The 16,162-nt window shown below is 43.6% G+C and overlaps 2 protein-coding genes across 2 annotated transcripts in view; one reads left to right on the forward strand and one right to left on the reverse strand.

Moving 5' to 3' along the window:
• patl1 (PAT1 homolog 1, processing body mRNA decay factor) overlaps positions 1-11,337 on the reverse strand; it is a 28,959-nt gene extending 17,622 nt beyond the window's left edge. The window contains exons 1-6 of the mRNA XM_084155336.1: positions 11,247-11,337; positions 9,922-10,024; positions 1,637-2,154; positions 1,159-1,239; positions 716-922; positions 125-232 (exon numbers count right to left, since the gene is read on the reverse strand). Of these exons, the coding sequence (XP_084011462.1) occupies positions 125-232; positions 716-922; positions 1,159-1,239; positions 1,637-2,154; positions 9,922-10,024; positions 11,247-11,261 (1,032 nt within the window). The 5' untranslated portion in view covers positions 11,262-11,337. The remainder of the gene's footprint in view (positions 1-124; positions 233-715; positions 923-1,158; positions 1,240-1,636; positions 2,155-9,921; positions 10,025-11,246) is intronic.
• Positions 11,338-13,590: 2,253 nt separating this feature from the next.
• On the forward strand, positions 13,591-15,495 carry LOC311112093 (uncharacterized protein). Its single transcript, XM_084155072.1, has 3 exons — positions 13,591-13,638; positions 13,892-14,485; positions 14,893-15,495. Exons 2-3 carry the CDS (start codon positions 13,898-13,900, stop codon positions 15,124-15,126), a joined length of 822 nt encoding a protein of 273 aa, XP_084011198.1. The 5' UTR covers positions 13,591-13,638; positions 13,892-13,897; the 3' UTR covers positions 15,127-15,495.
• Positions 15,496-16,162: the final 667 nt, after the last annotated feature.

The following is a 16,162-nucleotide window of genomic DNA, read 5'->3' on the forward strand; positions in this document are numbered from 1 at the left end:
ACACCACATCTGTTCAGACCGCCAAAATAAAACTTTAGATTCCTCAACTTCACATGCCCTACCTAATAAAGTAAGGGAAGGACGGAGAGGTAGTCAAAGTAGAGAGGGAGGCAGGGAGACTCACGGCGATGTTTAGGAGGGTGTTGGGGGAGATGCGCTCGGGGAAGGAAGGGGGGTAGCGGTGTTGGTGGTGGACCGGGGCTCGCACATGAACGGCGGTGGGGTGGTGGATCTGCAACACACACACAGGAGAGAGAAGGAGAAGGTTTCAATACAACTAATTAGCCTAAACTGTACACAGAGAGAGGGTTAACTCCGGCTTTGCAACAGCTAGGAAGAGAGTAGAGGCAGAAACAGGAGGATAACAGCAAGCACTTATTAATTGTCTAATACAGTGGTCTCAAACTCCAGGCCCGCGGGCCACCATAGTGTGACTCGGGGGCCAGATGTGGCCCATGAACTGGAAGTTTGAGACCACTGGTGTAATAACTATAAACAGTTGTTACTTCTGCAGAATAAAGCCATGTTATACAAAACCACACAGAGAAGGGCATACACAGATTACAAGAAATAGCCAAAACTACACAAATAACTATTTTTAATACAAGTAGGAGTATTTTGCATACAGAGAGAAGATGAACAGTCCATAATGATCCCTAACGGAATGACTAAAAAGAGGGAGAAAGGAGAGAAATGGCAGAATTCTCCCACTGACCTGCTGCTGATGATTCATAGCATGACTCATCGGCTGCTTGGGCGGAGTCCCGATAGGCACCGCCCTCACTGGTGGGCTACCAATCACGGGAGAGGACGAGCGAGGCGGGGGGGCCCTTTCCGACAAGTCCCGCCCATCCTCGCTCATCATTGGCGGAGGCCGATTGGGCAGCCCCACCTCTTTGATGATGGACATAAGTGGACTGTCCTGGAAAGACGGGGAAGAAAGAGAATAATAATTCATACAATTGCTTTAAACAAGATCTGGTAAGTCATTCAGAGGGCAAATGTGGCAGCTATGTTGTTCCATGTAAAGTACAGGGCCATGCTCAGCAAGGCACAACGTAGCTAAACCGTTTGCAACCGAAAAGCAGTGTTCTTATTTGACAAATTCAGGAAGTACATCCCTGTTACAGCCTGTTTCAAAACCGGCAGGTGTCTTACCTCCATTTGAGTGATTAGTCCAGGGGTGACGCTCACAGGCCCAAATCCCATGTTGTTCTCCCAGATATTGTGTGAGTTCATCTGAAAGACAGAGGCAGAGAAAGCGTGTCAGAAGGCGCCGCTCCACTAGTGATGCATAATTAATAATAATTTGTCCCTCATTGAACGAGCTGATAGTTCCTTCTCCAAACCCTATTACGTAGTTCTGTAGCATACAGATCTACAGTATACTAGATCAGTGGTTGTCAAACCTCTCCTTGGGGACCCCCAGACGTTTCAAAATGTTGGTGTAGCCCTGAACCAGCTCACCTTATTCACCTAGTCAAGAGCTTGATATTTAGTTGACAAGTTGAATCAGGTGTACCCAACTCTGGCATAGATCAATCACATGGAACGGCTGGGGGTCCACAGGAGAGGTTTGAGAACCACTGCACAAGATACAATGATTACTACAGTATAATATACTAGACTGTCTCACCTGTTGCATGGGGGCCGCCCCTCGGCGTATGAGGTGCTGATGCTGCTGGTAGCTAAGCAGGGAGGGGTGCGGTGGGCCAGGGGGCAGCCCAGACGGGTTCAGCTGGTGGTGGGGAGGGAGCTGGGAGGGGTGGTGGTGTTGGTGGTGCTGCTGCTGCATGGAGGGGGGAGGAGGGAGACCACTGGACCGGTCACCAGGCCCGGCTGGACCACCCACGCTGGCGATGGCCGGGTCCGCCCCTAAGATCAACATGGCTAGGGACTCGGCTAGGTCGCCTCCCCCCCTCTCCTCCAGGCCCGGAGGGGGAATCGAAGAGAGGGCGTTATGGGGTGGGGGGAGGGACGACGGGTGGGGGATGCGACTGGCGGGAGGAGGGAGGTGAACGGTGGAAGCGTCTCCTCCTCCTCCTCCTCCCATTCCCCCCATCCCTAGTCCCCCTAGTCCTAAACCTCCGAGTCCGTCGTTCTTTCGTTCTTCGAGCTCGGCGAGCCGCTTGTGCTCCTCCTGCCAGTCATCATCTGTAGGAGGTAATAAGTAATTCCATTATTACAGGTGTCATCCAGGTAGAGACTGACTGACAATGGGGTATTTTAACTGTGAATGGTAACGTTAGCGATAAGGTAAAGGACGATATTTAAATCTAACCTTGGGTGAAGGTGTTTGTGCTTATGACAATGACAAAGGAATTGCCTAATTTGACACAACAGATTTTACCATGACCATATGCTGCGTACAGGCCTAGTTTTATTATATTGATAATTAGATTGTAGAGCAATTTGAAATAAAAAGTGTTAACAAAAAGTTGAAAGAACTTCTTTCGATTTCTTTGTTTTTTTATTGAACTTTGTCATGTAGCCTAGGGTTATTTGTTATTAGTATGTTTACAGATTAGATTGTTCAAGTAATCCGCCCAACCCAGTTTGATTTATTCTGTAAACATTGTAGAAACTAGATATAGGCCTAGATATAGTAGGCCTATAAGCAGGTTTAAAGGACTTCCCCAGCCAGCTGTTCTACGCACACAAAATCAATGTTTCCATTTCCATACAGTGCCTTCGGAAAGTATTCAGACCCCTTGACTCTGTCCACATTTTGTTAAATTATAGCCTTATTCTAAATTGAATTTTTAAAGAAAATAATTCCCTCAGCAATCCACACACACAATACCCCATAATGACAAAGCTAAAACACTGATCCATTGATCAAACTTGAGATGTTTCTACAACTTGATTGGAGTCCACCTGTGGTAAATTCAATTGATTGGACACGATTTGGAAAGGCACACATTTGTCTCTACAAGGTCCCACAGTCGGCTGTGCACGTCAGAGCAAAAACCAAGCCATGGGTTTGAAGGTATTGTCCGTAGAGCTCCAAGACAATAGTGTGTCTAGGCATAAATCTGGGGAAGGATACCAAAAAATGTCTACAGCAATAATGGTCCCCAAGAACACAGTGGCCATCATTCTTAAATGGAAGAAGTTTGAAACCACCAAGACTCTTCCTAGAGCTGGCCGCCCGGCCAAACTGAAGAGAATGGCTTTGGTCAGGGAGGTGACCAAGAACCTGATGGTCACTCTGACAGAGCTCCAGAGTTCCTCTGTGGAGATGGGAGAACCTTCCAGAAGGACAACTATCTCTGCAGCACTCCACCAACCAGGCCTTTATGGTAGAGTGGCCAGACGGAAGCAACATGACAGCCCGCTTGGAGTTTGCCAAAAGGCACGTAAAGACTCTCAGACCATGAGAAACAAGATTCTCTGGTCTGATAAACCAAGATCGAACACATTGGCCTGAACGTCAAGCGTCACGCCTGGAGGAAACCTGGCACCATCCCTACGGTGAAGAATGGTAGTGGCAGCATCATGCTGTGGGTTTTTTTTTCAGCAGCAGGGACTGGGAGACTAGTCAGGACCGAGGTAAAGATGAACGGAGCAAAGTACAGAGAGATCCTTGATGAAAACCTGCTCCAGAGCGCTCAGGATCTCCGACTGGGGCGAAGGTTCACCTTCCAACAGGACAACGACCCTAAACACACAGCCAAGACAACACAGGAGTGGCTTCAGGACAAGTCTCAATGTCCTTTAGTGGCCCTGCCAGAGCCCGAACTTGAACTCGATCCAACATCTCTGGAGGGACCTGAAAATAGCTGTGCAGCAACCCTCTCCGCCTCACAGAGCTTGAGAGGATCTGCAGAGAAGAATGGAATAAACTCCAAATACAGGTGTGCCAAGCTTGTAGCGTCATACTCAAGAAGACTCGAGGCTGTAATCACTGCCAACGGTGCTTCAACAAAGTACTGAGTAAAGGGTCTGAATACTTCTGTAAATGTCATATTTTAGTTTAATTTTCTATAAATTAGCAAACATTTCTAAAAACCAGTTTTGCTTTGTCAGTATGGGGTATTGTGTGTAGTGATGTGTGAAAAAAACAATTTAATCAATTTTAGAATAAGGCTGCAACGTAACAATGTGGGAAAAGTAGAGTGGTCTGAAAACTTTCAAAAGGCACTGTAGGGTAGCTAGTCATGTTACAAATAGTGTTTTTTAACAAAACAACCAAATGTTGGCTTTTAACCATCTAAATATTTTATACAATATTCTGCCCAAATGAACAAATGTACACTACCAGTCAAAAGTTTGGACACACCTACTCATTGAAGTTTTTTTATTTATTTGTACTATTATTTACATTGTTGAATAATAGTGAAGACATCAAAACTATGAAATAACATATGTAATCATTTACTAAACAAAAAAGTGTTAAACAAATAAAAATATATTTGAGATTCTTCAAATAGCCACCCTTTGCCTTGATGACAGCTTTGCACACTCTTGGCATTCTCTCAACCAGCTTCACCTGGAATGCTTTTCTAACAGTCTTGAAGGAGTTCCCACATATGCTAAGCACTTGTTGGCTGCTTTTCCTTCACTCTGTGGTCCGACTCATCCCAAACCATCTTAATTGGGTTGAGGTCGGGGGATTGTGAAGGCCAGGTCATCTGATGCAGCACTCCATCACTCTCCTTCATGGTAAAATAGCCCTTACACAGCCCGGAGGTGTGTTGGGTCATTGTCCTGTTGATAGACAAATGATAGTCCCACTAAGCCCAAACCAGATGGGATGGCGTATCGCTGTAGAATTATGTTTCTGGTAGCCATGCTGGTTAAGTGTGCCTTGAATTCGATCATCCGTTCACTCACACCACGTCTCACAGACACGGCGGTTGGAACCAAAAATCTCAAATTTGGACTCCAGACTAAAGGACAAATTTCCACCGGTCTAATGTCCATTGTTCGTGTTTCTAGGCCTAAGCAGTTCTTCTTCTTATTGGTGTCTTTTAGTAGTGGTTTCTTTGCAGCAATTCGACCATGAAGGCCTGATTCACACAGTCCCCTCTGAACAGTTGATGTTGAGATGTGTCTGTGACTTGAACTCTGTGAAGCATTTATTTAGGCTGCAATTTCTGAGGCTGGTAACTAATTAACTTATCCTCTGCAGCAGAGGTAACTCTGGGTCTTCCATTCCTTTGGCGGTCCTCATGAGAGCCAGTTTCATCATAGCACTTGATGGTTTTTGCGACTGCACTCGAAGAAACGTTCAAAGTTCTTGAAATGTTCCGTATTGACTGACCTTCATGTCTTAAAGTAATGATGGACTGTCATTTGTCTTTGCTTATTTGAGCTGTTCTTGCCATAATATGGACTTGGTCTTTTACCAAATAGGGCTATCTTCTGTATACCGCCCCCTACCTTGTCACAACATAACTGATTGGCTCAAACGCATTAAAGAAGGAAAGAAATTCCATAAATTAACTTTTAAGAAGGTACGCCTGTTAATTGAAATGCATTCCAGTTGACTACCTCATGAAGATGGTTGAGAGAATGCCAAGAGTGTGCAAAGCCGGCATCAAGGACAAGGGTGGCTATTTGAAGAATATAAAATTCATTTTTGATTTGTTTAGCACTTTTTTATTTATTACATAATTCCATATGTGTTGTTTCATAGTTTTGATGTCTTTACTATTCTACAATTTAGAAAATAATAAAAATAAAGAAAAACCCTGGAATGAGTAGGTGTCCAAACTTTTGAATGGTACTGTATATTAGGGAATAAGTGAACCAATTTCGGTAGCCTTTATATATTTTTAAAAAGAGCCTTTACGAGTTTCTCCGTTCCCCAGCCAATTGCACACACACAGGTGCTGACAAAGGAGTTTGCTTCTGCTGAAAAATAAATAATAATAATTTTGAGTGGTTGTCCCACTGGCTATCATAAGTTGAATGCACCAATTTGTAAGTCGCTCTGGATAAGAGCGTCTGCTAAATTACTTAAATGTAAATTGTATTATAACAAGTTGCGGCGGCAGTGCTTCAGTAAATGATAACGCCTTCTGTGCCTTTGTCATTCAGAACGAGAAGAGTTTGTGGTTGGCTCAGTCTTTAATGCTCTTAGTATGCCACTAAACAACATGCTATAGCTAAGTTAACCATATGCCTTGCATTCTGACAGTCTCAAAACAGTAGGGCTGACCCTACTGGTCGATAGGCTGTTGGTCGACCAAGATTGTTTTTGTCGAGCAGTCTAATTTGTATTACATTTTTTATGGCACGAGATGCCTGTCCGATTCACACGTCCCAGTGGACTAATCTATTGCTGAGGCCGCGGGGATGGCACACCGGTATCAGCAGTAGTACAGTGCCTTGCAAAAGTATTCATCCCCCTTGGCGTTTTTTTCCTATGTTGTTGCATTACAACCTGCAATTTAAATGGATTTTTATTTGGATTTCATGTAATGGACATACACAAAATAGTCCAAATTGGTGAAGTGAAAAAAAGTAAGTGTTTCAAAAAATTCTAAAAAATAAATAACGGAAAAGAGCATATGTATTCACCCCCTTTGTTATGAAGCCCCTAAATAAGATCTGGTGCCACCAATAACCTTCAGAAGTCACATAATTAGTTAAATAAAGTCCACCTGTGTGCAATCTAAGTGTCACATGATCTGTCACATGATCTCAGTATATATACACACACCTGTTCTGAAAGGCCCCAGAGTCTGCAACACCACTAAGCAAGGGGCACCACCAAGCAAGCGGCTTCATGAAGACCAAGGAGCTCTCCAATCAGATCAGGGACAAAGTTGTGGAGAAGTACAGATCAGGGTTGGGTTATAAAAAAATAGAAACTTTGAACATCCCACGGAGCACCATTAAATCCATTATTAAAAAATGGAAAGAATATGGCACAACAACAAACCTGCCAAGAGAGGGCCGCCCACCAAAACTCACAGACAAGGCAGAGAGGCAACAAAGAGACCAAAGATAACCCTGAAGGAGCTGCAAAGCTCCACGGCGGAGATTGTAGTATCTGTACATAGGACCACTTTAAGCTGTACACTCCACAGAGCTGAGCGTTACGTATGAGTGGCCAGTAAAAAGCGATTGCTCAAAGAAAAAAATAAGCGAACACATTTGGTGTTCGCCAAAAGGCAAAAGAGACTAAAATTGAGCTTTTTGGCAATCAAGGAAAACGCTATGTCTGGCGCAAACCCAACACCTCTCATCACCCCGAAGCAAAGAGGTGGCAGCATCATGCTGTAGGGATGTTTGGGAACTGGTCAGAAATGAAGGAATGATGGATGGCGCTAAATACATGGAAATTCTTGAGGGATACCTGTTTCAGTCTTCCAGAGATTTGAGACTGGGACGGACGTTCACCTTCCAGCAGGACAATGACCCTAAGCATACTGCTAAAGCAACACTCCAGTGGTTTAAGGGGAAACATTTAAATGTCTTGGAATGGCCTAGTCAAAGCCCAGACTTAAATCCAATTGAGAATCTTTGGTATGACTTAAAGATTGCTGTACACCAGTGGAACCCATCCAACTTGATGGGGCTGGAGCAGTTTTGCCTTGAAGAATGGGCAAACCTCGCAGTGGCTAGATGTGCCAAGCTTATAGAGACATGCAGCTGTAATTGCTGCAAAAGGTGGCTCTACAAAGTATTGACTTTGTGGGGGGGTGAATAGTTATGCACGCACAAGTTCTGTTTTTTGGTCTTATTTCTTGTTAGTTTGACAAAAATATATATTTTGCATCTTCAAAGTGGTAGGCATGTTGTGTAAATCAAATGATACAAACCCCCCAAAAATCCATTTAAATTCCAGGTGGTAAGGCAACAAAATAGAAAAAATGCCAAGGGGGTGAATACTTTCGCATGCCACCGTTTATTCCCATAATTCTAATCTACAATGTTTGTTTGGTTACAGTAATTTCTGTTAATGTATTCAATACATTATTATTACAGTCTTTTACCATTCCCTTTGTTGGAGTGGTCATGTTTGTTTTGCGGACCGCACAACCTAGGCTACACTTGTGAGGAACAAGTTGTGGTTTATTTCATTCTATTTAGGAGTTGTCAATTTATTCATTGTCATTTGTTTGTAGCGCTCCTGTCAATGTTGAGTAAGGACACACACCTGATTATACATAGAAGTAAGCCTAGGCTACCTAGCCTGCGCATAAATGTAGGCCTATAAATGTGCCCATTTGGGGATCTGATAGCATCTATGATTGTAGTTCCACAGTGGTAGTGAGTTAAGACAGTCATTTTTTCTTAACCTCAAACAGCAAGTAAACAAAGTCTGTTTTTACATCCATTGTGAATGACAATAGTTTCTCAACGTAGCTTATTTGAAAATTCTTTCCAGCTCTCTCCCTTTCGATAACCACTCAGCATGAAAGCGGAAAAATGTCATGCTCTGATCCGGTGGAAACGTCATAAAATAGGCCTACCTGATTACTTTTTATCCCTTGCACAAATAGTCTACAGCTATGTCTGTCCAGAGCAGGAAACTGAGGGTCCAGAATATGTTATACAATGTTGCAAGTTCGCTAGTGCCCGCTTCAGGCCAACCCAAGTTAATAGTTGATACAATGTTTCAAGTTCGTTGCAGCAGGCCATGCATAGGCAATGTCATTTATAGGATATTTTATTTTTATCCGGATATTTTCTACCTGCAGGCTGCAATGTTTTTATTTGTTGGCTTTATGTAGGCTATTTTTACATAGTTGGCAATATAAGTTACTTTTAGAATTCTGATTAACCACATGATCATGACTGAGATACAAAGAATTTATTATAAATTAAATGAAACTGATCCTCGAAAATGTGCATATAAAAATCATAACTGACACGCAGATCGGTAGAAATGGTAAGATAAATTGCCACTTCAAACGGAAAAGGCGTAGCCTATTAGAAGCGTAACAGCAGGAGCATAACAGCAGAATCTGCAAAGGCCAGCCGCAGCGGGAGGATGAGGGTCGGGAACAGGTTTTTCTTCATCTTGATTTCTGGCTCCCTCGAGTCACTTGCATGTCTTCATTATTTAATTACAGTGTGCTCAAAGCATTAGACAAGCGCAGTAGCCTACATATAGTTGATTTTATCGATTGGTTGAAAGAACAGACAACTCTAGGTCGACAAATATTTATTTTAGTTGAGACAGTCCTACAAAACAGACAACGTTACAATGCGTATACTTCCTATTTAATATGGGCCCGTTTCTCAAACACAGCTTTAGCCTAGGCGAAACATCATTTTCGAGAACCCATGGGGGCTTACAGCCATTCCCCCTTTTGGGTTCTCAGATGCTCCATGTGAACTACAATCCTGACGCTCTGTTTTAACGTAATCCTTGCTTACGATTTTGGAAACCTTTGGAACTTAACTTTCGTACCAGCGAGAAATCATCTTTCAAATACAAAAGCTACACTTACTGTACGCGGTTTAGCAAAGTTGCACCCGGCTGTAAAACAGCCTCCCACCGAAGTACCACACATCTTCTCACCTTGCACTCGCATTTCCATTAGACCATTCCATATTTCCGGTCATAAGCAGGTGTTACTCATAACACAGCCGGATGCAACTTTACTAAACTGCGTACAGAAAGTGCATGTTCTGTATTAGAACAATTATTTATTGTTCATATGAAAGCTACGCTCCAAATGTTTCCAAAACTGTATCGTGTGCGAGGCGTATTTGCGATTAGACAGAGGGCATTTCCCGCACAAGGCTAAAGGGGACGTCCAATGGCCCAAGGTTATTATAGTCTTGTTATTTACATTTGTTTTTATTTCATTTGTAGTTTAGTTTCAGTTAGTTTTCACACCTGATTTGCTCGTTTTTGCTGTATACAAATATTTAGATTTTGTTTTGATATTATTTAGTTTCAGGTGTTTTGTCAGTCAGTTGGTAAAAGATGGGCAATAGTGACTAGTGACTCACCGATGGCTCCGTCTCCGAAGGTGTCGTCATTAAACTGGTCAATCTCATCTTCTTCTTCTACCAGCCCCTCCTCCTTCTCCAGGGTACAATCTTCATCAAGGGACTGGAGGGAGTGAGAGAACAGAGAGAGAGATGAGAGGAAGTAGGGAGGGAGGAATGAGAGAGAGAAGAGGGGAGAGAGGTATGGGAGAGAGCAAAAGGAGGTATGACAGATATGGAAGGATGACAGAGAGAAAGAGAAGCAACAAGAGATGTAGATAGACGGGATATTGACTGTTGTTGAAGGGAGGGGATGTGGTAAGGTCATCAAGAAATTGACAGATTCAAGAAATAAGTATTGAATGCTGTTTTTACTCATGCATAATATATTCGTTAAAAAATATCAGAAAAATGATTTCAGAAAATTATATTCTGGTCAGATCTTCAGATTTCTTAGCAAGCTCTTTAAGCAAATAGAGACTTTATCCGCAGATATGTCTCAGGACACAATTTGAACGAAATTACAGATTTCCCTCAATTTGATAGCGAATGATTAGAACCCTGTAGAAATACTCGTGACTATTTCAAGAACCCACGTGGAAGGGGGAGGTCAATTTTGCCAGATAGTTACATCTACAACAAGATTGATTGGTGCCACTAGTTTAGAAGTAGCTAGCCCAAGATGTAACGTTACTGTTCAGAAGTTAACGTTAGCGTCTATGAAAATGATGCGGAGAAGAACAGTCCAGCATTTCACAGGCAGAGTGCTCCAAGTCACCTTTAACAATCGACTCAATAAATTTTATTTCCATTCCAAAGAAAAGTGGCATAACTACTATACTTCTGAACCTGTCACTGTGCAGTCAAACATGAGCCATCTAGCGACTTAGCTAGCTAGCCATCTTATCCCCTATCAAGACAATGTTTCCCAGACAAGAACCAGAAAAGCTAGCTAACGTTAGCAGGGAAAGGCTGCGCAAACTAGCTAGTTACATCACACGAGATCCACGTCGATAGCACATTTCCTCATAAAATTACACCATTCTTTAGTATTTGACTTTTACAGAAAAAAAAAAAAAGAAGCCACATCATGTTGAGCACGACAGCCACGTCCATACTCAGTTCACTGGACACCCAGGCCCGTGACGGGTGGGGGACAATATGCCGGGGAAAGCCTGGTGCTTGGTAGGCCGCACGGAGGAATTTTGTCAACGGAGTCGATATTGATAATCAAAAGGCAAAATCCCCCAGAAATTGCCCATACTGGCCAAATTTCAACTCGTATTGAGGGAACGCTAGTTAAAATGTCTAGAGATATTGCCAGACGTAATTAAAACACTGCTCACCTGAAAACGGAACATGTATCTTTAGTCCGTGAAAGGTACAATTCTCCCAAGTGCTGGAGGAAGGCGGCGCGCAAATTACGCAGGACCGGGGTTCGCGTGAGCGCGACCAAGTCTATGTGCACGAGTACGTACGCAGGGAGAGGCTGCGACGCATGGCTTGCCACGACCTGTAACCTCTACATCTCTCGGTTCCCATATCCGGGATACTCCTCCCGCAATCTCAAACAATGACATAGTACGGTTTTTAAACATGTCAGATCAAATCAAATTTGATTTGCCACATTCGCCGAATACAACAGGTGTAGACATTACCGTGAAATGCTTAATTACAAGCCCTTAACAACAGTGCATTAATTTTTTTATAAAAAAGTAAAATAAAACAACAACAACAAAAAAGTGTTCAGAAAAAAAATGCAGAAGTAAAATATAATAACAGTAGGGAGGCTATATACAGGGGGGTACCGGTGCAGAGTCAATGTGCGGGGGCACCGGCTAATTGAGGTAGTTGAGGTAATATGTACATGTGGGTAGAGTTAAAGTGACTATGCATAAATAATTAACAGAGTAGCAGCAGCGTACAAATATGGGGAGGGGGGGCAGTGCAAATAGTCCGGGTAGCCATGATTAGCTGTTCAGGAGTCTTATGGCTTGGGGGTAGAAGCTGTTGAGAAGTCTTTTGGACCTAGACTTGGCGCTCCGGTACCGCTTGCCATGCGGTAGCTGAGAGAACAGTCTATAGCTAGGGTGTCTGGAGTCTTTGACAATTTTGAGGGCCTTCCTCTGACACCGCCTGGTATAGAGGTCCTGGATGGCAGGAAGCTTGGCCCCAGTGATGTACTGGGCCGTACACACTACCCTCTGTAGTGCCTTGCGGTCGGAGGCCGAGCAGTTGCAAGGCGGTGATGCAACCAGTCAGGATGCTCTCGATGGTGCAGCTGTAGAACTTTTTGAGGATCTGAGGACCCATGCCAAATCTTTTCAGTCTCCTGAGGGGGAATAGGCTTTGTCGTGCCCTCTTCACGACTGTTTTGGTGTGTTTGGACCATGATAGTTTGTTGGTGATGTGGACACCAAGGAACTTGAAGCTCTCAATCTGTTCCACTACAGCCCCGTCGATGAGAATGGGGGCATGCTCAGTCCTCTTTTTTTCCCTGTAGTCCACAATCATCTCCTTTGTCTTGGTCACGTTGAGGGAGAGGTTGTTATCCTGGCACCACACGGCCATGTCTCTGACCTCCTCCCTATAGGCTGTCTCGTCGTTGTCAGTGATCAGGCCTACCACTGTTGTGTCGTCAGCAAACTTAATGAAGGTGTTGGAGTCGTGCCTGGCCATGCAATCATGGGTGAACAGGGAGTAAAGGAGGGGACTGAGCACGCACCCCTGAGGGGCCCCCGTGTTGAGGATCAGCGTGGCAGATGTGTTGTTACCTACCCTTACCACCTAGGGGCGGCCCGTCAGGAAGTCCAGGATCCAGTTGCAGAGGGAGGTGTTTAGTCCCAGGATCCTTAGCTTAGTGATGAGCTTTGAGGGCATGATGATGTTGAACGCTGAGCTGTAGTCAATGAATAGCATTCTCACGTAGGTGTTCCTCTTGTCCAGGTGGGAAAGGGCAGTGTGGAGTGCAATAGAGATTGCATCATCTGTGGATCTGTTGGGGCGGTATGCAAATTGGAGTGGGTCTAGGGTTTCTGGGATAATGGTGTTGATGTGAGCCATGACCAGCCTTTCAAAGCACTTCATGGCTACAGACGTCAGTGCAACGGGTCGGTAGTCATTTAGGCAGGTTATCTTAGTGTCCTTGGGCACGGGGACAATGGTGGTCTTCTTGAAACATGTTCGTATTACAGACTCAGTCAGGGACATGTTGAAAATGTCAGTGAAGACACTTGCCAGTTGGTCAGCAAATGCTCGGAGTACACGTCCTGGTAATCCGTCAGTGTTATCTTTCTTTTGCTACCAAGAGTATGTTTATAGCCCTTGTCGTTTTGGAGATATACTCTATTCGAGGCAGGCACTTTAGCCAGGTGCCTAGTGATGAAGAGGTTAAGTGCATGCAATGTATTATTATTTATGAATAGATTCAAGGTGCATTGATGTACATTTTAATATTGCTTTCAAATTCATGCTGGGATAAAAGTTACATAAAACACAGTAGTACAATAATACAGTAGTGCTAGTGCAGACACGATAACACATGTAGTCCAGATCAAGGTTCTTATGACAACGTTTCAGTTTTGTTTCCTCAGCCTGATGAACCCTTCCATGGTAGTCCCTCCCTCTGTTACCTAGGCAACAATCAGTGAATTGCTTGAATAACCAGTCTGTACAAGTGGCAGACTAGTCACAACATTTTCAGAAAGTAGTGGAGAGGGAGGACACACCGTAAATAAGGTACTAACTTCAACGTGTGTGTGTCTGTGTTATGAAAATTATTATCTGGTGGTGGATGTTATTAGCAACATACTTGTTTGAAAACGGTTTTTGATATTGGTTTTATTACTCTACTTTGATGCCTGAATATCACCTCTCTCTCTCTCTCTCTCTCTCTCTCTCTCTCTCTCTCTCTCTCTCTCTCTCTCTCTCTCTCTCTCTCTCTCTCTCTCTCTCTCTCTCTCCATCCCCCCTTTTATCTCTATTCCTACAGTTCAAGATGGTGCGGTCTGTCAGAGAAGATGGTAGTCGGCTGAGCACCATAGAAGACCTGAAAGACTCTGGCTTCGGCCGTCCTCCCCCCCGACACGGCCTCAAACTCCTCTTCTGGTTCGCCAACGAGTGCGTGGCGTTCAATCACAACGGCAACATGCTGGTACAGTGCCACCCTGAGAGAGGCGACTTCGGCTTCCACTACTTTGGCAACTTCGAGAAGATTCTCCCAGTTCTATTGCGAGACCACAGGGAAAGCTACTTCGAGGTGGGCAACCTGAACACAGAGACCTATTCCAAAGCTGAGGACCTACCGGACTACGTGAGAAAGGACTATGGGCTATCCCTGGGATACCGCCAATGCAACAAGGACCGCATAATCATCAGGCTGAGGCAGGGGGACGTGACAGCCACCTATGTCACCGAGCACAAGGAGGACGGCGGCCGGGGGGAGTTTGACTCCGAACGCACCCACCTTGTAAATCCGGATTTGATCCGCATCATCCGGGACCCTGAGCTGGAGCTTGCGACATTCCTAGACCAGACGGGCTACATGGGGCTGTCGCTGAGAGAGCGCCTCCTCAGAGCTTTCAAGGTCTTCATCTTGTTTGTGGTCTTCCTGGTGATCGCTTCTATCATTTTGAGCATCTTAGGGAAGTTGTAGAGAGAGGAGTCTGATGTTAGCCATTGTGCGTTTATAGGTTAAGTACATAGGTAATTTGCCATAGTGTTTTGGTTGGTTAGGTCATATAGCCCAGTAAATACAATGGTTATATTATTTTATAAATAGTAAAATAGTTATGTTATAAATAGTATGTTATTAGGCCTATTTGTAATATAGGATATATCTGTTTAAAAACATGAATTTACATGAATGGCAACTTTCTTTCTGTGATTATTTTGAATAAAAATCAAAGAAGAAAAGAAGACTAATTAGCCAATGTCTCTTGCTGTTGTTTCATTATAACAGAACATGTAATCTCTCTTGTTGTTTCATTATAGCAAAAATCGGATGTCATCTCAGGGGAGTATGACTCCGAACCCCCAGAACGATCAGGTCCGGACCAGAACACCTGGGACGATTTGGTTCGGACCACTTGGGATCCGGAGCAGCACCAGACCACGTCCCAGTTGGGACTATCGCTGAGACAAAGGTTCACCAGAGTCTTTGTAGTCATGCTAGTGGTCCTCCTGGTCATCACTTTGATCGTTTTGGTCATCTTAGGGAAGTTGTAGAGATAGCAGTTATTGTAGTTGTTGTGCTGCTGTTGGTCCATCAGGTTTGGGGTCAATTCTATTTCAATTCAGTCAATTCAGGAAGTAAACTGAAATTCAAATTTTTCCTAACGGTAAAGTTTTGAGAATTGATTGAATTGAAATGGAATTGATCCCAACCACTTGTCTTTTCTCACTAGCACTGATTTTGCACAGATTTTCCTTCCAAAGACTGTGATATGTGGTTGTCTTTACCTTCCTTAGTCGAATGCACTGACTGTAACTTGCTTTGGATAAGAGTAAATTTCTAAAATGTGAAATGTAACTTCATGTTTTTAAATATTTTTGTAATCGATAAGATATCATCAGATATTTTATTTGACGATTTAGAATAAAATGAAAAGAAGACAAGTTGAATAATTTGTCTTTATTTCAACTGTGATATATTTCTGTTCTTTATACCATAGGGAACAGAAACCTCTCTAACACACACACACACACACACACACACACACACACACACACACACACACACACACACACACACACACACACACACACACACACACACACACACACACACACACACACACACACACACACACAAACACACACACACACACACACACACACACACACACACACACACACACACACACACACACACACACACACACACACACACACACACACACACACACACACACACACTACATAAACACCTGACATTTGTCACCTCATTGGCATTTGGTCTGAAGTTAGAGCATCAGTGAGACAGACAGCAAACTAAGACAGAGAGACAGAGACTATACACACAGTATCACTTATCGTCATCATTGAGATATGGAGATAGAAGAGGACATCTATGCCAATGTAGAGGAGGTCTGTGTGAAAGGCTGTGATGATCTGGCTGCAGGTTATGAGACTTTACACCAGAGTCAACAAGCTGGAACAAGTATGTGTGTTTTACGGATTCTTACTGAGAGTTATCATGACTTGACTGACACACAGACACACACACACACGTAAATATTGGTGATCGTAAATAAGAATGTGT

The sequence above is a fragment of the Coregonus lavaretus genome, assembly GCF_964263955.1.
Source record: "Coregonus lavaretus genome assembly, chromosome: 38".
NCBI classification, from domain to species: Eukaryota; Metazoa; Chordata; class Actinopteri; order Salmoniformes; family Salmonidae; genus Coregonus; species Coregonus lavaretus.

Bases quoted from the DNA above. Each gene is read 5' to 3' on its own strand.
- LOC311112093 (XM_084155072.1), top strand. From the start codon at position 13,898: ATGGTGCGGTCTGTCAGAGAAGATGGTAGTCGGCTGAGCACCATAGAA. The intron at 14,486-14,892 runs GTCTTCATCTTG...GTTTCATTATAG, and splicing joins GCCTCCTCAGAGCTTTCAAG to CAAAAATCGGATGTCATCTC.